This window comes from Amblyomma mixtum, chromosome 7 (genome assembly GCF_055824585.1).
Source record: "Amblyomma mixtum isolate Tamu chromosome 7, ASM5582458v1, whole genome shotgun sequence".
NCBI lineage: Eukaryota > Metazoa > Arthropoda > Arachnida > Ixodida > Ixodidae > Amblyomma > Amblyomma mixtum.
Window position 1 is genome coordinate 57,965,878 of NC_143018.1, and position 22,823 is coordinate 57,988,700.

The 22,823-nt window shown below is 48.1% G+C and overlaps 2 protein-coding genes across 4 annotated transcripts in view; one reads left to right on the top strand and one right to left on the bottom strand.

Moving 5' to 3' along the window:
* Positions 1-2,622, top strand: part of cora (erythrocyte membrane protein band 4.1 like coracle) — a 50,748-nt gene extending 48,126 nt beyond the window's left edge. For both annotated transcript variants that reach the window (XM_089552681.1, XM_089552682.1), the window contains exon 18: positions 291-2,622. The gene's annotated coding sequence lies outside the window, so the exon portion shown is untranslated. The remainder of the gene's footprint in view (positions 1-290) is intronic.
* LOC149336173 (splicing regulator SDE2-like) lies at positions 2,596-21,060 on the bottom strand. Of its 2 annotated transcripts, none has more exons than XM_089552685.1 (5): positions 20,576-21,060; positions 8,467-8,696; positions 5,171-5,322; positions 4,704-4,817; positions 2,596-2,894 (listed from the first exon to the last, which is right to left on the bottom strand). In XM_089552685.1, exons 2-5 carry the CDS (start codon positions 8,673-8,675, stop codon positions 2,614-2,616), a joined length of 756 nt encoding a protein of 251 aa, XP_089408811.1. In that variant the 5' UTR covers positions 8,676-8,696; positions 20,576-21,060; the 3' UTR covers positions 2,596-2,613. The 2 variants fall into 2 exon arrangements, with proteins under 2 accessions (XP_089408811.1, XP_089408809.1); XM_089552683.1 differs by lacking the exon at positions 20,576-21,060 and adding an exon at positions 8,983-9,337.
* Positions 21,061-22,823: the final 1,763 nt, after the last annotated feature.

The following is a 22,823-nucleotide window of genomic DNA, read 5'->3' on the forward strand; positions in this document are numbered from 1 at the left end:
CCCAGTTGAAATCAAGAAATGGGCTTGGGCAGGGCATGTAATGCAAAGGCAAGATAACTGCTGGTCCTTAAGGGTAATGGAGTGGATTCCGAGAGAAGGGAAGCGTAGCAGGGGGCGGATGAGATTAAGAAGTTTGCGGGGATACAGTGGCCGCAGCTGGCGAAGGACAGGGTTAATTGGAGAGACATGGGAGAGGCCTTTGCCCTGCAGTGGGCACAGTCACGCTGATGATGATGGTGATGATTCCAGAGTAGAATTATTCATTCCTACCTGCCTCTCTCTCGATGCAGCGCTGTTGGACAGACCGCCAGGCCAAGCCACACCGGTGCTTGCACTGTCCGCCTCCGAACACGCCGGGCGTGTCGTCGCCACGGATACCCGCACTCGGCTGCTGAACCCCCCCCTCCTCGCACGGGCAGTGTACAGACAGCTTCTTCCATCGCCCGTGCGCGGCACTTTTATTCCCTTTCTTTTCCCTCTCCCCATTTTAGTTTTTTAGCCCCAACGACCCTGTGACATTTATATTATACCTGGTGCCTGTTTGCAAAAAAAATATGCCACAAATGGCTCTGATGAGATGTGCAGAGCAAAAAAAAAAAAAAAAAGAGAGAAATGCTTTAAGCTCGCTTGAGCAGCATTATTTACCAGTATACTGGCAAAAAACAAACAAAGAAAATGTAGAAAGAGACATATACATTCCGTTAAAAAGAGAGAAAAAAATTTGGCAGGAGCACACCAGACACACTCTCGGCGGGGAGTGTGCGAGTTAAAGGCACCGGCAGCTGCTGCAAGCGTTCCGTAAGCAACGAAATGACAACGTGATCCTGTCTTACGTTTTCATATAACGGCTTCTTTTGCCAAGGGAAGCCGCTCGCCCAGCCGTATAATGTTATTTAGCCTCGAGCCAATCGAGAGGCGCTCGGCGATTGGCTGAGGGGCCCCGTGTGCCAAGGCCTGCACTTTGCACGCTTGTGGTTCCCGGTGAGTGAGCAGGGCAGCTTTGTTGAACACCGCCGAGTGGTACTGCATTACAAATGAACCACGTTGGATGCGCCGCATTGTACGTTGTTGGAAGTGGGGGCCGTGGGGGGCCACTGGAGAGGAAGCCTCCGTTTAGTTAAAGCCTTTCTCTCTGACGAGCGAGCTTTGCCTATTCATTGCACAGCGGCAGTGACAGCGTACGCTTGATTATCGTTTGGGCATATCTCTTGAACTCAAGGTTTTCAGTCTTCGCTGTTACTGATTTCTGGCTGTTGGTATCATAATATTGTCAATCAGCAATTGTTGGTACTCAGCATTGCCTCAAGTATTTACGCATTTCATGCGATTGCGCATTTATTGTGATGTCCGACTCTGCCCTGTCAAGATTGGCAGCATTGCACAATGCTGACGAGCATTTTTTTCCCTTGTTTTTATCGCCTACTCTCTTACGCATCGGTGACTTTTTATGGCCATTAGTTGCAGGCAGACTTTCCACCAGTTATTCTGGGATGTTAGGCTAGGAATGCCGCCTGGTGGCAGAATGCTGCGATTGGTAGTTTTTTTTATATGTCCACTTTACAGACTACTATAACTACTACTCAAGAGTTCGTTATCGTAGAGCGAGTAATAGTCAGCATTGCTCCAGCATGGCTGCCAAATGTGCAGTCGACACTTTTTGCACGAGAAGACGCGAGAACAGCATTTCAGTAAGCAGTGTCGTTGCGAAGTTCCGACGTTTGCCAAGCAGCTTTCAGTTTTGCTGTAATACGCATTGTGGCCGCACAGTGGGTGTGCAAGGTTCAGGAGAGCTTTTAGTTTTAATGGCCGATAAGTCATGATAAAAGCTGCCAATTTGGTGCGGAGCTTAACAGCATGCAAGGTCTGCAAAGCCTGCCTCAATCAAATTTGACTTGCCAACCTGGCATGCAGTTTTTACTGACCAGACCACCAAGTATTGATGTAAGTGGTGACCCATCTTTCTGTCATGTCCTTTGTTATCCATTTTTTGTCAAGAGTCCTTGCGTTTCTCAAGCAGATGCGGCTTTTGGCAGTACGCACCGTTAAGAGGTACTAGTACAGTGAATCACCCACTTTATTCACTTGCATACAGGCCAGTTGCTGTTCTTCCAATAAGGTACAGAAACTACGTGGCTAATCTTGCATAGCTGGGTGCCTTTTTCTGAAACTCCAAGCTTCATTTTTCATTCATAATTTTTAAGCATGTTCTGGTTATCCAACAATCTCTGCATTCTTGCTTTGCGAGCTGCAGAGACATGCGTTTTATCCGAATCGTTACATCTTTTATGTGTTTAATCTCATCCTCGAATGCTTCACTTGTAGGCTCTTTGTCTGCATTTTGACTAAAGGTTGATGAGACGTAAAACTGACATTTTCGCTTTTCATGCCTTTACAACGGAGCAGAATCATGGTGTAACAAAAAAAGATGTAGAAAAGGTCAATTCTTGAAATGAACCGGTGGCCCCCCACGGCACTGGAGAGACAGGCCGCCTGCGGCTGTGTGTATAACCTTTCTCTCTCTCTCTCTCCTACTGGTGGGGAGTGCATGCAGTAGTCAAGGAGGAGGAGGAGGAGAGACGACACTCCGAGAAAGAGAACAATAAAGGCAAGCTTTTATTTGTCCTCGTCTGTCGACTGTGGTTCTTCTCCTCGCGAAGAGGATGACTTAGAGGAGGCAGCGGGGTCTTCTGTGCGCGAGGTGCCGTCTGCTTCTTCGGGGCTTTGCTCTGTTCTTGGGGACCTGGTGTTACTGTCGTGACCCGACTCGGAGTCCCCCGTAGCAGCGGATGACTCTGCAGGCACCGAGGCAGTCTTTGTGTCTGGAACGTCCTGCTCGCTCGAGCTCTCTGCTGTCGGGGGTTCTCCTTCGCCAGACGATGACTCTGGGTCTTCGTCTGGAAATGCAAGCAAAAGGTCCTTTGTAGTACACCACTCTTGCAAAGGAACAGTCGCAGGAGCTGGGCTAAATATGTGCAGGTGCAGCCAGAATAAAAACGGGCTGCGGTTTAGCTCTGGTTAAACGTAGTCGAGTAGCGATAGCTACAGACCCCCGGCTGCACTTAGGCTTTGCTTGTAGTTGATTCATCGTTAGAAGCTAAGCGAAGCCACTTGCCTATGCAGCCAACGCTATGGCACAAACAAAAACATGGTGGTCACATCACGTGACTATGCCAGTGAGACAATACTGTTCGGCAAATCAAATAATGACCCCCCCCTGCACCAAGGTGTGGCAGAGGGGACTTCTGTTAGCGTCCTCGGGCACACCTATTACAGAAGTGGGGTGTGCTGCCTCCTCCAAATCTTTCCTTTGTGCAGTGCCTTGTTGTGCTGTGAGAAGTCTTCACTTTGACCTTTTAGTTCCAAGTATGGCGGCCAATAGGGTCTGCCCCATAACTAGAAGGCTCTTGCTAAATTTCATTACCACTTACGCTCTTTGCTGCATCTTCTGAACTGATGAAATTGATATCAAATAAGAATGCTGTCTTCATTCAATGAGCAGAATAGCAAAGAGCAGCTGCCCTCATAACATGACATGATTCATGATGTTATTGGTCATGATGAGCAGGAGTCCGTTAACACACCAGGGGCAGCTTCAGAGCATGGTCACAAGAGAAGGAACCAAACTTAAGCGTTTTCCTTTCAAGTGTCACCTGGCAGTACTATTCCAGGTGCCCTAGTTAAATGTAACTGATTTTTTTAAAAAGACTGACAGTCCTAGACCAGTGAAACCAATACAGGGCTGTTGACAGGCACGTGGCCTAGTCTCCAGCATTTTTTTTTTTTTTTTTCATTCTGCAAATTTCATTAGTAGAAGACTTGCTAGCCAACTTTGTAAATATTGGTTTTGGCAAATACAACAAAAAAAAAACTATGAAATCTGTAGATCACATTGCAAAGCAAAAAGCTTGGATGTTAGCAACAAGGCTCCGTTTACGCAGCTTTTTTTAACCGGCACTAATAGGGAGCAAGCAAAATTGACAAAATGCCTCATTACAGTGCTGCTACTTGAGCACCTCAAGACTTGCTGAAAGAGAAAAAAAAAAAATCCGCTTATTTGTGGAACACTGTCTCTGACTTTGCTTTTGCACTGGGCATGGGATAAACGATAAGCGGCTTCATCTCTCAAATATCGTCTAGGGTGGTCAAGTATTACCGCTATCAAGAAATAGATTTTGAGCTTCACATGCTTTTTTTACTGACTCTAAAAGAAAGCTTTGCAAAAAGTGCTTCGTAAAACACCACCTAGCTATACATGGAATTGTTAACAGCAGCAAACTTCACTGACAACAGTCTCCAAGTTCATGGATGACTGCTAATTTTACAGGCCATGTGCTAATCGCCACCAGAATGCAAAGGATTGTGGCAGACAAAAATAAAGGTGCATATGAACTACATTTTCCACTTTGTCATCCTAGTGTAACTTCAGCCTGAAGCAGCTTTAGTTCACACTTGGAAAACTTGCAAACTAGCAAACCTGGAAAACAACAGCTCGTGTAAGATCGGCTAAGCATGTCGACTCTAAGCACCTATCTTGGCGATCAGTTGTTAGTAGCCTTTGCAACAAAGTACGATTTGTTTCAACTTGCCCCGACTGCAATAACCGTACAAGACACTCCAACACAACTAAATGAACAGTGTGCAATCAATATGAACTCAAGCCCCGCAGCAGTTTCTACATGTGTGCAAACGCTGCACAGCCTCACCTGAAGATGCATCACTGGGCACATCTGGCAGCCACAGAGCAGATGCAGGGCGCTTCCTGGCACTGCATTCGCCGGTGGTGGAGGTCGCAGGTCGCTTGGTACCAGCTGCCAGCCCTGCACAGCATCCGAAAGAAGGTCTCATGTGAAAGGAGAGCCCGTAGCATAGCACAACTGGCTAATCTCGTGAATTAATATCAAAATTTTGGCACTGATAAGTTGGTAGGAGGAAAACCTGTGCTTTAATGGCTTCCGATCACTTGTGCACCTGCGTGCTATTTGTTGATGTGCTACTCAACCTTTCAATCTATCTTCAAGGATATTGCTACCTGAAGCAAGATTTTTGGACGGCTGCTGCAACATAACGTGAATTTACGCTAGTATCTAATGTTCGTTACAGCACCACAAACAATTCTGCCTGTCTCGCTTTCACTTCCTTGCTGGCTCACAAGCAGAAAACGTACACGTACCCTGTGCCACGGCATCTTGGACGCGTTCTGGAAGTTGCTCCCGGATGCGCTCGTACTCGGGGTCTTCGAGCTTGTGCTGGGGCTCACGAAGCTCTTTCCGCTGCTTGCGCTGGTTCTCCCGCTCAGCCTGCTTGGCAACCCAGCGCTTCAGGCTGAAGAGGAAATGCAGGCACACACACGCGTTAACATGTGCGTCAACATTTTGCACACGCTAATATTGGTTACAGCTTGTATGAGTTTGTAAATGGCCTCCTTTATACGGCTTGTGGAAAATTGGCCCAAGTGCTTTTTCATCTTCTACAGCGCCACTCGCACAGAGTAAGGTTAAAATGGTGTGCAAGGTTAATGTTGAGCAACACTGCTCCTTCAGCTATGACCAGTGGCGCCATGTTAAAGCACAAAGTGCTTCTTCACTTGATTTTTTGATGACGTGGTAGGCACAGAACTACAGAGAAGGCTATGGCTTCTTCTAATGCCTTGCCTCTCATTGATGCTCCTGTTCTGAGAGCATGGCTTTTCTGTTGCATCACATTGAGGATGGGATGCTACTATTAAGCCATTTCATACAATATGAGAGACCACCAAGCTGATGAATATATTGTCAAACATAAAGTGGAAATCGCCAAACTGTGAAACACTGCTACACAATGCCAGCAATGCTGAGAAGAGGGAGGCTAGCACTATGACAAAAGTATGAGAGCTTTTACAACATTTGTTTCATGCCCATGTAGTGATTCCCTAGTGCCATAGTGGTGCTTACTCAACATGCACTGTCTTGTTTATTTTCCTTATGTCTTATCTGTTCTTGATATGTGAGACAAGACAGGCCTCCTGGTTACAGGTCAAGGAACAACAGTCATCAAGGAAACTGCCCCTTGACCACTTTCTGTGACCAACAGATACGTCAGAACAATTCGGCTGACTTGTTTCAGCTTTTATTTCAGATTAGTTTTTCCGATCTTTTTTGGTGAATATTATCTTTGACAGGTGACTCGCCGGCTTTTTTTGATCATATAATGTGGTATTCCTGTGCAGTCAAAAGTCGCTTGCAGTTTGTCTTGCCCTCGTTGTCAGCCCGGCCATCCGTTTTACAAGTAATTAATGCACAGATGATAGTGTTTAGTGTTGTTCTTGAAGAGGGAAATGCTACTGCCACTAGAAAAAAACTAACTGAAGTAAATGAAAGAAACATCAGACGAAAAATAAAGTGAAAGCTGAGTGCCACAAGGTCGGCTATGTTATCACTATCTACAATGTTATGTTTTCATTGGGTTGAGCGAGAGAGAACGGGGCATCATGTGGTCTGCATGTTGGCGGTAGCGATGGAACCACTACTTAACCATTGCAATAGCCAGAATATGACATTTTTCATGACGCTTATTCGTGACTTCGCATCAGTGTCCTCACATGTGGTGGACAAACCAACCAAGTAACAGACCTAGGAAGGTGATGACAGTGAACCGTGCTATGAGCCTCCCTGTCTGCAGAGGTGTGTAACGCGGTGCAGTAAAGCCTCAAAACGCACAACTGCAGTACCTAATGCAATAATACATCCATCCCACAATGCCCCTGTCTAGCATACTTTGCTAACTTTTTCCTATTGCCACCTAGTTGTGGCATGAATGGATAATGACCTTTTTCGGTTAAAACCGAATTTTCAGGACTGAATTTGGCCCACTTTTATACTTTCTTTATAAATTTATAGTTTTCATAGTCAAACCGTCAAGTCCGATCCCTGTACATACAGAAGAGCAGTGCTCACTTTCATTGAGAGTACCATCAGTTGCTCTTGCGTGGCACGAAACTCCTATCAAGTAGTTTTGCGACAACACGGGTTGTCCACATTGAAGCACTGCACGGGCTCAGGCCGGTTGCAAAGCCCACGCTTGAAGTTGCAGGCCCAGGCTGTGCTTGGGCCCATAGATAGAATGGCAGTGTACAACTTTTAATTCGTTATTTCAGGGCGAAGTACGCTTGGGCTGTTCAAGCAGAGACACGGATGATTTAAGGCCATGGTCTTATTTGCTTATTTTTGGTCTGCGCTGTAGTAGCATTTCCCTCATGCAAGAAACATTACTAACAGTACACACTGTTTTTTCCAACTGTTGCCCAGAACGTAACGGTAATGAAGGAATCCTGACGCTAAAACCTTTCCAGTGGGTTATTAAAAAACCACAACTATACTACACTTTGTTGATGAGGGGTAGAGAAAACTCATTTGTTGACCGAATTTAATCAACGTCCCTTACAGCTGTATGTCCAAGTAACTACGAATGCACAAGCCTTGCCACATTGAACAATTCATGAGAAGAAGTGAAAAAGAAAGTGCAAAATCCAGCAGCAGGCTGCACTACAGCGGTGTTCTTAGTGGAGCGCTGTAATGCCAGGCAGACTGCTCGTTTGCGTAAGTGAGTTTGCCTAGTAAGGTACACAGCTCTGCTGGCTTTGGCTGTTTTAAGGTATCAGTGAGCACACGCCGTTAGATCTACTAGGTGTTCCGCATCTGCGCAGGTTTGTGTTTCCGCTCACAGGACATTTGAAGCCTCAAAGGAACAGTTAGGAGAAGAACCTTCATTTTACTGCTTTCCGCTCACAGGACATTTGAAGTCTGAAAGGAACCGTTACGAGAAGAACCTTCATTCGACTGCTATACAGGCAAGACAGTTTTTTACTGTCTGCCTTTGCCTCCCAAAACACACCTCTATGCTACGAGAAATGCCCCTGGAGAACAGCACATTTGTTTGGAACACTTCGGGTCCTCAAACACGCACTATGCAACAAAGAGGCACTCTTGCTTTTCGTCTCCATAGCAACCAGTGCAGTGCAGCCATGCATTCAACCTGTAAAAAAAGGTCTGATTAAAAATCTCGAGGCAACGCAAAGGTTATTGCGCCTGTATGCAACTCTTTTCACTTAGCTCTTGGAACTTCGGGGCTTTTCGCAGACAAGATCACCGTTCAAAAAGCCGAGAGGGCGAACCCGCCTTCTATTCTTCTTGTGTTTACTAAACAATTTAACTGTTGTTCAAACTTGCCGGTCACTTTTTTACTTGGGTAGCAGGAGACTACTTGTACTCACTGTGCAAAGACCTGCTGCGGGAACAGGCCCAGGCCCAGTGCTCTAGTTTACATGGATAATGCAGAAACTACAGAGGCAGTTAAGTAAAGAGTGATAGCATCCGCTCAAGCACACACCACACCTCGCGCTTTCGCAAGTGTTCAGTGACGGACATTACGAGAGCTATGTGGCAGTTCACAAGCATGGATGTCACTTGACAAGAGGAGGAAGCCACTTACCGAGCCTCGTGGTTGATGTCACGCAGCCTCCGTCCGCTGAGATCCCTGCACGCTTCGCGATTCGTCGTCTTCTCGATTTGGGCGCCGATGGCACGCAGCATAGAGCCGAAACCGCCTTTGCCACCGACCAGTCCGGTGAGGACGCATGTCAGCCACTGCCCGTCCGCCACCGAAGCATCCGTCACCCGTCGCCCGCCGCATGTCAGCATCAGGAACTCAACGGGTATCCCCTGTCAGGAACAGAACATGTCAATGCCAAACCTGCGGGTACTTCAGTGTGTGTGCATACTTGAAAACAACTGCTACGCACGGGTACAGATGCGAAGTAACAGGCGAACACAATACGAGTGGCACGCTATTTTGTTCGCATTCATGTCTAACAAGGCCGATCGCACCCGTAAGCGGAACTTTCCCGTGTTTACCCGATGCGCAGTTCTCCCAGCGGTTCAGAAAGGAAGTAACTTCGCAACACTGCAGCGCACTGATCCGTTGGACGAAACAAATGAGGACACTCACCTCAATCCGAGAAGCTCTTAGTAGAAGCTTCTCTACAAGCACGCCGTCGCCGTCACACCTGACGCACATTACGGACCGGATCTTCGGTAATCGCACGAAAATCATCTTGATGAAAAGCTGACACTGAACGGTTACTCAACGCACGGAACAGCGAAATCGAAAATTCTGGAGCCAAGATGTGACACAACGACGCAGTGAACTAGAGGGAACAAAGATGAACCCTGCCCAGCTGACAATCGCGTGTGTCGCACGTCAGATCACCGATAGAAAGCAATCGCTAACGGAAACTGATCAAACAGCGCAAGCAGCCATAGAGTGGCCGTACAATCATAGAGAAAGATATTGGTAAAGAGCGGACACTCCCATAGGGCCCAGCGGCCCATTTGACTGCAGCGCACCAAGCGGGCGGAGTCTCATAACATCCGGTTTCGGTTTCAACGCGCGCAGTTTGAATGGCTGCATGCGCTGCGCCCCGCTGCCTGGGACGACTTCCGGTTCCGGTTTCAGGGGCGCGCGGTTTGAATGTTAGCATATGCCGCGCCCCGCTGCGCCGTTGGCAGCGTATAATTAAATAGTTTTCGAGTGCTTTTGACCAGCCATGAACGCAGCTGCATCACAGCCTTTGCCAAATATTAGCACTCCACAAAAGACACCAGGTTTTGAGTGAAATGAGAACATTTATTTTGTGCAACATAAACAAAGCCGTGGGATGCGGAAGATGGTTCCTGGCCTCCTGCTCAAGTTGATCCTGTTGCGGCACCACGGCACACAGCAGGTGTTGCCGACGGGTGGCATCACCTGAAAAATTCGCAAGTATGGTCATTCTCAGTCACCTTACATTGTAACTCTGTAAACAGTGAAAAGGTGCGAAAGCGGCGAGGGAACGAAATTACGAGCGGAGTAAACATGTTTTTGCGAAACTAGCGTGCTGAACGTCGTTGCGCAAAGTACAATACACATACCGTACTACACGGCAGATAACAATCAGCTTTTTGCAAGCATTTCTACATTCCCCGACGTTATTGTCTACCTTCTAAAACCCAGGTGGACAGCAGAGTACGCGGTTTGTTCGAGAATATTTCGTACAAAGACGGCCACAACACGGACTACGAACCAGAAGTACACAATGTGTTAGGAGCACTGAGAAACACACGGGTGCAACGTATGTTTTAAGAAGCATAGAAAATTAAACTATCGGCGCAAGAGTTCTTGGTTTTCAAGCTCTTTAGAGTTTAGAAAGCCCGACGCGTTGCCTTTTTTGCCGGTTTTCAAAAGCGCATCCCTGTGTTGTCAATGCACGGGCGAAATGTGCGTTTCCACGAGCGCAGATAACGGACTCTTTCACACGTACTACATACATACATACGTACTACAAGAGTAAGGTTTTTGAGCTTTTCGTGCGTCATCTTTTTTTTCCACCAGTCTTGAAAACTACGGTCCCGTACTTGCTGCGCGGGAACGGTCGTCTTCGCCGTTCGCCCACTTTCAAAAAAGTACATTTTAACCTTACACCGACAAATGTCACCCATAAGAAGTTACATATTGTCGGGGGCCATTCAAAAACGTGACGTCCCGAGAAAGCGCGAAACCAAGCAAAACTAACCGCTAGGCACAGCGCGTCGGGCCACAGGCCGTGGGCAGTTTTTTTTTTTTTTTTGTTTCTACGCACGGACCGGCGAGGCTGCATCATGCAGCATCATTCCTCCCGCCGCTCCCGCCACGGCGTAGCATGACACAGCGTGCGCGCGCCCTTCACAACTGCGCCGGCGTACTAAGCTAGAGTGCTCGAAATGCAGCGTAATTTTGCATAAAGTGCTTGAAATGTAGCGTACTTTCGCAAAAACAAAACATTCCTTCCTTGACGTTGTCACAAACTGCAAGAATGCCGTGAACAACAGCCGGCTGCCCACAGAGCGAGCGCGCCGCTTCACGAACTGCAGACAGGCAACGGCGGCCGCCTAAATTGCATGCAATACAGCGTACTTCCACAAATAAACATTTCTCACCTTGCCGCCGTCATAAACAGGAGGAGTTCTGCGTCGAAGGGCAAGAGAGACGAAAAAAATTGCGGTCTGCCCGCACGAACAAATACGCCTCACGCTTTCACGCGCACAAAACAGCCCCCACGATGCTCCGTTGTCTGCCACTCGGATGGGTCTGAGCCGCCGCGCCGGCTACCCGCCCGCGCGCGCGCGTTTAGAGACTGGTGGCGCCATCCTGGAGTTGGAAGATTATCTAGTGGAGGAGGAGGATTGCGCGTCATTTCCTGGGGCCAGATTTCGCCGAGTGTCCGCTCTTTACCAATATCTTTCTCTATGGTACAATCCGTGAAAAATAACGTCACCATGGACTGATGGACGGATGATAATGGCATTGCAGCTAGCGCCACCTAACCTTTGTTGTACCCCTTGTTAATTTTTTCCTCGCATTTTCGCTTGTCTTTTAAAATATCAAGTTTGATTACATTTTTTGCAAATTCTCCCCTACCTTGACTCCCCTATCAATCTTTTAACCTCCATCACGTTAAAGCTACGCTTTTATCTCGCTTTCCGAAGTGGGCGCTGATGAAGCTACCGGAAGTTGGGCGGCATGTCCCAGAAGCCCGGTGTCTGCTGTGCATTTCAATGCAGAAAGTCGCGTCTTTTGCGCTTTCGTCCTCAGGTTTTTTTTTGCACTGTTTGCGTGTAATGTCCGCTATTATGTCAAAGGAAGAAGCAAGCTGAACGCGAGAATTGTGAGCATTGTTTGGAGAACCCTATAATTGCAGAGAAACCGAGAGGAGAGGAAAACTTTAGTTCGTCGAAAGCACGTGTAGATGGTTCCGTGCTAGATGGCCGAAGATAGAAACCGAAGAAAGCAGGCAAGCAAGAGGTTCCGCTATGCACCCGGGTCAACCCCCCGCCGTGTGTACATAGTGGGTATGTGCCATTAAGCCTGAGGACATCATCATCATCATCATCTCACCCTGCTGCGACAAGGGGTAAGTACATTACAAAACACTGCAGGGCTCTTCTATTTGGCTGCACTCGCCGCACTAATTACGCGGACTACCGCGGCGGTGCCGCCCGCGTGCAGCGTCAGGTCAAGTGCAGCTTGGCACTGGATGCTTCCTAAACGAATGGTCAGGTGCAGGCCTGGTCGTCTGCTAGCCTTGGCGTCGCTACCAAATTACAGGCAACTGCGTGCCGCCAACATCAATGGGCGCCAAAATCCCGAAATACGTGAAGAATTTTCAAGCAGCAAATCGCAGCGAAGTGTCGCCATGAAGCAGCCCCAAGGCAGTGGCTTAGCTAGGCTGTGCCAGGATATACGTAGCGAAAGCGAGCGAACGATGAGGCGCGCGGTGTGACGTCATGCCAAACGGCGGCGGTGGCTCCGCGGTGAGGCGCGCGGTGTGACGTCATGTCAGATGGCGCGACGAGCGCGCAAGCAGCGTCTAGCAGCGTCCACCAACTGCGGCGGTTGGTAGGCAACGGCTCAAGGTCGGTCTCTGTGCCTCCTCGGAGCACCGCCACAGCGAAATTGCAAGTTCGTCGCCAATGTAGCTTTCGCTACAAAAAAAGTCGTTGCATGCAAACACACACATGATTTACGAATATGCGCTGAAATGCTACCCATGCGGCTCGACTAGTCCGCTTAGGTTTTCAATTTTGACGCCATGAATAGTTCCTCACCTCCTGGTTTCAAGAGAGAACTGTACTCGTTTCCTTTAGAGAGCTACTATCTTCTTTCGTCTCCGACCTACACACGGGCGCCGCCTTAATGCTGCACTACCATATTGAAATATACCTGCGCTTAAAAGACACGGACTGAAAGATAGAGACACACACACACAGCGCTGGTGTGTGTGTGTGTACAGCTGCGCTTCCTCTTGGGAGAGTGCAAGCCAGCCAAGAACTCGTGATGCACTATAGTTTTTTTTTATTCGAGAAGCTCGCCATAATCGAGGCATAAGTTGAGAAATGGGGATTAGAATGTATGAGATAGGAAGCTAAAAGAGAACTTGTTGCGGGGCTAGTTGGTAATTCACTGCAAAGTAAAGGCGGCAAAAACCACACACACACAACCAGAACGGTTGTGTGTGTGTGTGTGTGTGTGTGTGTGTGTGTGTGTGTGTGTGTGTGTGTGTGTGTGTGGTTTTTGGCGCCTTTATTTTACAAGGAAGCTAAAAGAAGGAGTGAAGTAGGCTGGCACTTTTGCAGCGGGCGCACGCTGCACTGGCAAAACGAATGCTGAACTGCTGCACTCGAACTAGTGCAGAAGTGCAGAAAACTGGTTTTTGCGGAAACATCTGGGTGGGCACCCGACCACACCGTAAGGGAAGGGAGGAGGGTGGTAGTGAAAGAAGAGAAAGATAAAGAGGCGCCGTAGTGGAGGTCTCCGGAATAATTTCGACCACCTGGGGTTCTTTAACGTGCGCTGACATTGCACAGCACGCGGGCGCCTTTGCATACCGTCTCCATCAAAACGCGACCGCCGTGGTCGGGTTCGAACCCGGGAGCTCCAGCTCAGTAGCCCAGCGCCCTAACCATCCACAGCAGCCAGATTTGGTTTTTGTCTTCCGAGCTTAAAGGAGCACTAGCCGAATGACGATGAGGCGAAGGTCATCTTAAAACCGAATTTTCGCATAAGAGATGGCAAACGATGGCGGAAACTACATAGCATAGCCGCGTTTGACAGCTTCACAACGCGAGAGAAACGAATGGCGAGAAAGATGAATGCTGCAGCGTCTGCCTTTTTATGACGAGAAAGAGGAACGGAGGACAAGCGGCTGTTAGAAGTCAACTGCACCTGAAGAGGTTCATCTGAAAAACTCTCAGTGCACCCCAATCCTTAGCCGATCCCCCTGTGTGGGCATGTGCCATTGTATGGGGATAGCAACAACTGCACCAAGCATCACGAATGAAAGCCCATTCAGGCATAATTTGGTGCGCTAAAAAACAGTACTTGATACACTTCGTTGGAAAAGCACTTCCACCATTTCTTTCAGCCAAAAATAAAAATCCACGAAATGGGCTGTCCGCGCAGCGTTTAAATCAATGCGCTATGCAAAGAGAAAAATAAGAAGAGGACGAGAAAAAGAAGAAACAAAACGTGACCTTGCTATTCTAAGCAATATAATACAAAAATACGTGTAACAGCATAAACAAACCATTTTTTTTATACTACAGCTTATGAGGAGCTATCGCAGGAGTGAGAAGTTAAAAGGCTGTAATAAGAACGGTAGCAGCAATCACATGAATGAAGCTGACAGTAACTGATGGTTGAACGAATCCGTCAAAGGTCCGAGTTTTGCAAAATATTGGCATATCAAATGTACGGTTGCTTCTTGTTGGCGCCATCGCGGCTGAGTGAGTATAAACTGAGTATAAACTAATGAGTTAGTTACACTGTGGGTACTTAGGGAAAAGCGCAAAAAAAGACAGGTACGAGAAGAGCACAAGGACGGGCGCAAAATTTACACTGGGTAAATTTTAAACACTCAGTGTGACATATATCTCATGAACAAAACGTGGTTCAGAATCTCATCTTTGGCAGGTGGTGAAAAGAAATAGCTTTATTTTTGAATTATTGAACTGTCGTAATGAAAGATCTTATATTGCGGCTCCACAAATATCGGTCGGGTTGGTGCTTTTACGTTTTATACGAATAAATCGAAACACTTGAAAGAAACGTATTGAGAGTGAATGAAGAAAGCTATCTGGTGAGCCAGGTTTTGAATTGAGTACAGCGATGAGACTGTGCATTAATAAAGAATGAGCAGCAGCATCGAAAACTCTTATTGGCAACTAAGGTTGAAGGAAGGCCACCCAGCTGGCGGAGCCATTAGTCCAAGGCCCCATATGCCGTAGCTGCTCGATGGCCCCGACGATGAAGTCACGCCGGTCGTCCAAGGCTGGCTTCCCACTGGGACGGCCAGGAGTGGGGTATGGAGGGCACCGAGGGAGAATTGTGGCATTCCCATGTGGAATGCTAGAGGGTGGGATACACGTCACAAAAAGGGCAATTTTTGGGGTAGTGTGTGGGGTGAAGGGTGTGCATGAGCACAAGATGTGAGGAACGGCTTGTATGGCGTTGGCGTCAGAGGCCGCCTTCTATCGACGGACATTTTTGTGAGGTGGTATGTCCTGCGGGACAGTCGGTTAGGTTGGAACACCGTGGGTTGGAGTGTGGGCAAACAGATGAGTGGGATGGCCTCGATCTTCTCTCGGTTAGGATGGCTTTCCACTGGAGCGCGGAGGACAGGTCTTCGGGATGTAACGGGCGCGAAGATGCTGTGCTCGATATTGGAGATGCGTGCCTGTGCGTAGTTGCGACAGGAAGTATTATAAGAGTCAGTGATGACAATTATTGATGCGAGAGTGTTATATGGCTCTGACATGTCAGCAAAAAGTGTCCACAATTTTAAGACGAAAGCCTTTAATGGCTCATATACTGTCGTCCGTTAGCAGAGGGTGTCACACCATTGGCAGCATGTTAACTTGGGAAATAAAAAAGATAGGAGAAAACTGCACCGTGGAGAAAACGAATGGTTGCTTCAGGTAAAGGAGGAAAAAAATGAACCTAGAAGCCATGCTTGATGGCTGTAGAGTAATTAGTTAATTATAGTCAATGTCAAAATTGCGTCTAAATAATGCAGACGTCGATATAGCCACAAACACCGTGTGATGTCACGTCCACCGGAAGTCGTCACGGCATAGTGAAACTTGTCACAGAATGGTCGGAAAAACGCGGGATTTATGTCAAAATAGATGGAAAAATGTGTAATTAAGGGCAATTAACACTTAAGATCCCCGAAAGATGTATAATTTGGGTATCGATATAGCCACGGGAACGGTGTGACGTCACATCCACCGGAAGTCGTCACGGCATAGTGTCCTCGGCTTTTGCCTCTCAACGCGTTAGTTCACAGTTTATTGTCCGCCCTATTACGTCGTTCTCTGAAGTTAAATGCGTGAAAGTGTGATTGTGACAGATAGTGTGTGATAAAATGTTGCTATGGGAAATATTTGGTTGAAGAGGTGTAATTAGTTCATTAATAAAACGCGAAAAAGATACACTTAGACGTCAAAATAGCCTTGGACGTCGGTATAGTACATGGACGTCAGAAAAGCCGCGGACGTCGACATAGTATGCAGACGTTTTGCTTTCGCATTGCTCCAATGCGGGTCGCCGCAGTGTTCTCACTGTTTTTGAATGATATGAGGGCCTTGTTCATACTGCCAAGGCTATGACACATTCTTTCGTCTCTGAGCTATTTACAGTGGGCACTGTGGCTGTGGCGACTCTTTCACTCCCCCAGTCAGCCACCGCCACCATCATTGCCCTGGGGTGTGTGGCGGCGTCAGTGTTATCAGTGTTAAGGGTTTCCTCGTTTTAGACAAGGACAAAAAATTAAGTTGTTGCCCTCAGTGTTCCTTTAAGGGCTTGAACATAAAGCTCTTGTCAGGTAACTTCGGCTTTTCCGAGTAGTTTGCTTACTACCCATTAGCATTATACAGGGTGTTTCACCTAAGTCTGTACACAATTTTAAAAAGTGGGTTTTTTGAGTTAGAAAAGCGGTTTTTTTTTCGGCATAGCACTGTAAGCGGTGTAGTACATCAGAATACTGCCAAAACATACTAACTAGCAGGATGGTTAACTAATACTGAGCAGTAAACTTTTTAACTGTTACTGTTATGCTCCTAAATTATTTAGATTCAAGTAGCCCACCGTAACTAATATCCCTAGCAGTTTTCAGAATTTCTAAAACACTCTTAACCTCGGCGATGCGTCCCAACAAATTTTGGCTGTTTCGACGAGTTACGTGCACTGCAGAGGTTGCTTTGCCTGCTAGCTTGTCGCATGTATTTTGGCGCGATGTAGCCAGAATTTGTTGGGCCGCAGCACCGAGGCTGACCGCGTTTTCGAAACTAAAAATTGCCATGGATATTACTTTCGGTGGGCTTCTTGCATCAAAGCAATTAAGGAGCGTAAATGAAATGGTTAAGAAGTTAACTATTCAATATTAGTTAACCAGCCTGCTAGTTAGAACGTTTTAGCTGCACTCTATGTAGTACACCGCTGACAATGCTATGCAGAAATAAGCGCTTTTCTTACTCAAAAAGCCTACTTTTAAAAACTCTGTGAAGATTTAGGTGAAACACCTTGTGTAGTAAGTCTTTTGCCATGAAAATAATCTTTAGTTGGAAGTCAGCCCCTCAGACCATCGCGTATGTAGCCTTACCTTTCGCTGTCCACGCGTTGCATCGTTGCAGAGTCGATAAAGGCCGAAATAAGTCGAAATTTTCGCAGAGAGTAGGGCAGAAAACTGGAGAAGAGCGCCAACTCTTACTTGATCCTCACTGCTCCTTTTCCGCCCTTTCCACTTTAATCACTCGTCTCGCCCTTCCCTCTTCCTGTCCTGTGTCTATGCTTTACGCCTCTCTGTGAGTGTATAACGAACTAATCCGAAATTCCACTTTGCTATAATTCGAAGCCTTCCACTTCGGCTTCCTCACAGCCCATTTAGCGTGGATTTGACCCGTAAAAAAACAAATAGACAACTTGCAAAATTGCAGGAAAGCTGACTTACAGGCAGATGGTTTCCAACCAAAAACCCTCGTTCACAGACACGTTTTCGCTTCCTGCCCTGCTGCCTGAAGGGGTTAGCGCCAGGGGAGATGAGTCAGCAGCCCTCCGCTGTATCTTTTTTCGAAAAGGTGTGCGGGACTGCCCCCCCCCCCCCCCCCCATCCCCCCAAATCTTCGTGAACCTGAAGCCCCTCCGGACATTACCAGGTATCGAGGTAGAGTGTAAAGGAAAGTTGTGCAAAGGTATACAATGATGCACTCCTTTGACGAGTACGTGTCTCGACCCGCGTTCGCGCCTCTGCTCTATTGTGCCCATTCAACAATTTCCCTCTCGTACAGACAAAGGGACATCTCCAGTCTTCCTTTTCGAAGAAGAATGCGAGATTGCCGTCTGCGAACGAGGGTTTTTGGTTGGAAATTGGCGCTCGTTATTCTGCAAGCTGTCAATTACCATTAGCTAATTCTTGCCGTTACAAAAACAAATCTGATTATTCTCATTGAAAATGAAATTTCCATTTGAGCGCTTTATTTTTAAATAAAAAATTGCAGCGATAACTTGTGAGAAACGGGTTGTATATACTGCCGGGGACAAAAGTGGTATACTCCACGCGGCGGGAGCCGGAGCAACGAAAAACTGCGTTGCAACGCCATCTACACGCGGCATCTGGGATCGAGGCAGCCAATGCGTGATATAAGACGCTTTACAGCGCGGGAGCATGGGCGCCGCCATATTTGGTCACATGACCATTCCGCCATAGCTGGCCTTCGGGCCTTCTCGTTTCGACGGCTGCCGGCGCGCTGGTGCCCGGCTGCAAGACGCTTCTCCGGCTCTCGCTGTGGATAACGAGCAGCCGGACGCCGCAAAAATTTCTTGTGAGTGCGCATAGAACGTGTTGGTGCTGGAAAATGTTTGCTTAAACTAGCTGATTTACTCGACTCCTTCAGACTGCCAGCATCGGCTCGAATGTGTGAACATACCGCGGTCAGCTACCTGCGCGTTCATATTAAGGCGAAAGCCTTTAATGTCTCATCGTTGTAAGCAGCAGTTGTCGACAGAAATGTCACGCTTTTCAGTTGGTCGAAACGGTCGTGACGTCACAGTGCGCGAATTTCAAACGGGGCCAATTGTACTTTGGCTAGTACCCAGGCAACCAATTGAAGGGATCGTATAGTGATGCTCCAAGTGGGACTGAGCTTAGTTAATTGCTTAATTACTCAATTAGCCTAATTAACTTTTCTAGTCAGGCCATATAGATAAATAAAACCGAGTAAGAAATTGGTTGAGCTCGGGAATCGAATCTTCGGAGTGTGATACGAGCACGCTATCCACTCCGCCATGCCAGCTCGATGGTTTGGGAAGAACAAAGGTGCGTCTAGTGAATACGGTGTCTTCGCTCACTCCCATCCTCCTCCCTTCCCTTCCGGCGAGGTTTAGGTGTCCACCGAGATATGAGAGACAGATACATTTCCTTTCCCCAAAAACCAATTTATCGACGAGCGAGGCATAGAACCGAATGGGCAATGGCGTTCTATGGACTCCTTGGCAGCGTTGACGCTGTCGCGTTCCACTCTTAGAGGCGAAGCTTAACATCTTAACCACACATCAGCGACCGCACTTTAGGTAAAAAAAGTGCCCCCTGAATTTTGACGGGTGGAGTCCACCGAGATGTGTGAGACAGTTACTGCGTAATTTCCTTTCCTCAAATACAATTTTCATTTTCTTCATTACGGGGCAATCTTTGTCTTTCTTCTTTCACTCCCACTTCCTCCCTTCCTCTACGGTGCGGTTCAGGTGTCCACCGAGATGACGGAGAATCACTGCGCCATTTCCTTTCCTCAAAAAGCGTTCAAAGGGCAAGGCATCGCGCCGAACGGGTGGTGGCGTTCCGTGGACTCCCTGGCAGCGCTACAACACGCTGTCGCGTTCCACTCCTAAAGGCGAAGCTTAAGGGTCATTAATTAGCAGTTAATTAATATTCAGGCACAGATCAGTAATTAACCATTAATTAATGATTTGTCGTTACTTAGTAATTAGTACTCAATTAAATGTGACGCCACCAGTGCCACAAAAGCAGTCAAAGTGGTGCGGAAAACGCTTTCGCCTCTACGCACTTTAGACAGTCAAAGTGCCCCCTGAATTTTTTATTCAATCAATTCACCACGTAACGATATTTTTGGACTGCATAACTTGCATCACCGCAAGTCTAACCACAAGCACCACCACCAGCTACACTACCAGCTGTACCATGGCGTAGGTACGGATATTGCTTTCGCAATTACCGGGCTTAAACAAGCTAAGCCACAGCCATTTTTCATGGCAACATATTCTAACGTGTCAATGAGCCACGCTCATGGGTCTCCTACAGGCCACTTTGTGTGCAGTGGGAGGATTGCGGGAAGAGCCTAGGAAGAAGAGAGGAAAGCAATAAAAAGTGAAGAATTTGGGACTGAGAAACATGGTACCACGCAAAAATGTATAATACCTTTTTTCCTTTACAAAATTACAAAATGGTGAACTGGATTTCTCGAATGCTAGTTCAGGGAGTGACCCGCAGCATGAACTTGGACTTTATGATCCGAGTGGCTAGTCCCTGAAAAAGTTCACATTCCTTCAAAAATACGCCACCACGTTTCAGTTGCCATCACCTGTCTTGAAGCTTTGCAAGTTCGTGCTTGACTTCGATGCCAACTTGCCAACTGTCAGCACGGCTGGGCTTCCACGCACGTCGGTCACACGCATGACAGACAGATCAGGCAGAGGTTCCGGGGGCAGTAACACGGCGCCTGAATTGGCGGCCGGCTGGAGGACGAGATCGTCCGGCGAGTCGGGCTCGTGATCGTCCTCAAAGCGCTGCACGTGCACGGTGTCAGAGAGGCTCTCAAGAAAGCTGACGCCGTCTGGATAGCCAAACCTGAAGTAGGGCATTGGGCGGCCCTCCAAAGTACGATAGTCCTTCATTAAGGTAGCATAACTGTATGTATCGCCGCTGTCGAAATCAAGCAAAATGCGAATCACATACTTGACTCGGCGAAGTTCTTCCGCACGGTCTTCCATGGCTGGAGCAGTTGCAGTGGTTCACACAAGAAATACGCTGCCCCCTGGCACTTTCTTGCGGAGCACGTCAACTCAGAAGGTTCTGCAACACAGTGCTTCAGCTTGTCGAGTCACTGCCTGTCAGCGCTGTCAAAGCGTCCGATGCGCAAGGAACGTGGACGCCTATGGTAGACGTGGCGCGCGTTCATGCCAAGCATGATCGATGTCAAGCCAAATGTCTTCTGAAGAAGATGAAGATGCACAAACCGTGCCCTGGATTTTCTATCCCAGACGTCTTTGAATGGTCGGCCGCCGCAAAACTCCGGGTTTCGGTTTCGAACTAGGGGAGCGTGGTGAGCGGCGTGCGGTCATGCCGTTGGGCACTTTTGTCCGCGCTCTAAACAGCAACTTTTGGCAGTCCAGAACAAAATAAGTGTCTGCCAGCAAAGTGCGCGGTTGTATTGTATCTACTGCCATTGGCTACAAATGAGCAGCTTTGGACCAGCAAAGAGGAAAATAATTAATGCGATGGAAAATTCAGGGGGCACTTTGACTGTCTAAAGTGCGTAGAGGCGAAAGCGTTTTCCGAACCACTTTCCCTGCTTCTGGCACTGGTGGCGTCACGTATAATTGAGTACTAATTAATAAGTGATAACAAATCACTAATTAATGGTTAATTACTGATTAATGCCCGAATACTAATTAACTGCTAATTATTAACGCTTAAGCTTAGCCTTTAGGAGTGCAACGCGACAGCGAGTTGTAGCGCCGCCAGGGTGTCCACGGAACGCCACCACCCGTTCGGCACGATGCCTTGCCCTTTGAACGCAACGCTTTTTGAGGAAAGGAAATGGCGCAGTAATTTTCTGTCATCTCGGTGTACACCTGAACCGCACCGTAGAGGAAGGGAGGAAGTGGGAGTGAAAGAAGACAAAGAGGGCCCGTAATGAAGAAAATGAAAATTGTATTTGAGGAAAGGAAATTACGCAGTAACTGTCTCACATATCTCGGTGGTGGTGGTGGTGAAAACTTTTATATTGTAAAAAAAAAAAAAAAAAAAAAGAGTTTGGGAGCCACAGAGTGGCCCCGCTACATGGTCGGCGTCCCTAGTCCGGGACACCGCACGACGAGGCCCCGTCTCTCGCCCGTTTCACCAGAGCCCTTTGGGACTCAAGCGAGGAGCAGTTGAGGAGGGCAGTCTCCCATGCCTCTCTGGAAGGGGTAGGGGAAGGGGGGAGGTGGGGATTTTGAGTACATGCCCACACCATGTGGAAGATATCACAGGTCTCCCCACAGTGTGGGCATCGCCCATCCGTGTTAGGATCGTAATGTTTTATTATTGCAGGACAGAGTAGAGTACCTGTCTGCAGGCGCCTTAAAGTTCGCTCCTCCGTCTTACTCAGCCCTTTTGCAGGGGCCGGGAAAAGGCGGTGGTTGTCGCTATAATGTGTTAATATTTCCCTGAATCGCAGCAGCGGCTGGTTAGTCTCCGAGCCAGAAGAGCTGGGATGAGGAGCCCGGTGAGTAAGCGCTCGGGCAGCCGCGTCAGCGGCCTCATTACCTCGTAAGCCCTGGTGGCCAGGAGCCCAAATGATTCGTTTGGGTGTTGGATCAGTGGCACTCCGTCGTAGAATACAAGCAGCTAAGGGGGAGATCTCCCCTGCCAAGTAATGTTCACATGCTTTTCGGGAGTCCGTGATGATTATTCTCGAATTGGCGTGGGCGGCAGCAAGCGCTATCGCTACTTCCTCGGCCCGCATTGAATTCGGGGCTCGAAAGGAGAGTCCATCAACGTGCATTTCCTGGTGAACGACAGCGGCCGAGTAAAATCCCGTGGGCGATGGCCCTGCTACGTCTACATAATATACACCGGGTCGGGAGCCGTGTTGTCTCTCAAGAGCCCGAGCCCGCGCTTGTCGTCTGTTTTCATGCATGTCGGTGTCCATGTTACGGGGGAGCGGGGAGACCCAGAGCATATGGCGCCATAGTACTGGGATACGCTCCGCCTCCTCTGGAGTGCAGTCGTGTTGGATGTGTAAGCGGTTTAGCAGGCGGCGCCCAGGAGCCGTCTGCGTGAGCCGCGTGTATTGGTTCACGAGGTGGGCCTCCCGCAGCTCCTGGTAGGAGTTTAGCACCCCCAATGCCTTGAGTTTGGCATTAGAGGTAGCCACCGGGAGATCCAGGGCTCGCTTAGTTGCCTTGCGGATGATGGCGTCTATTCGCGCCTCGTCTTG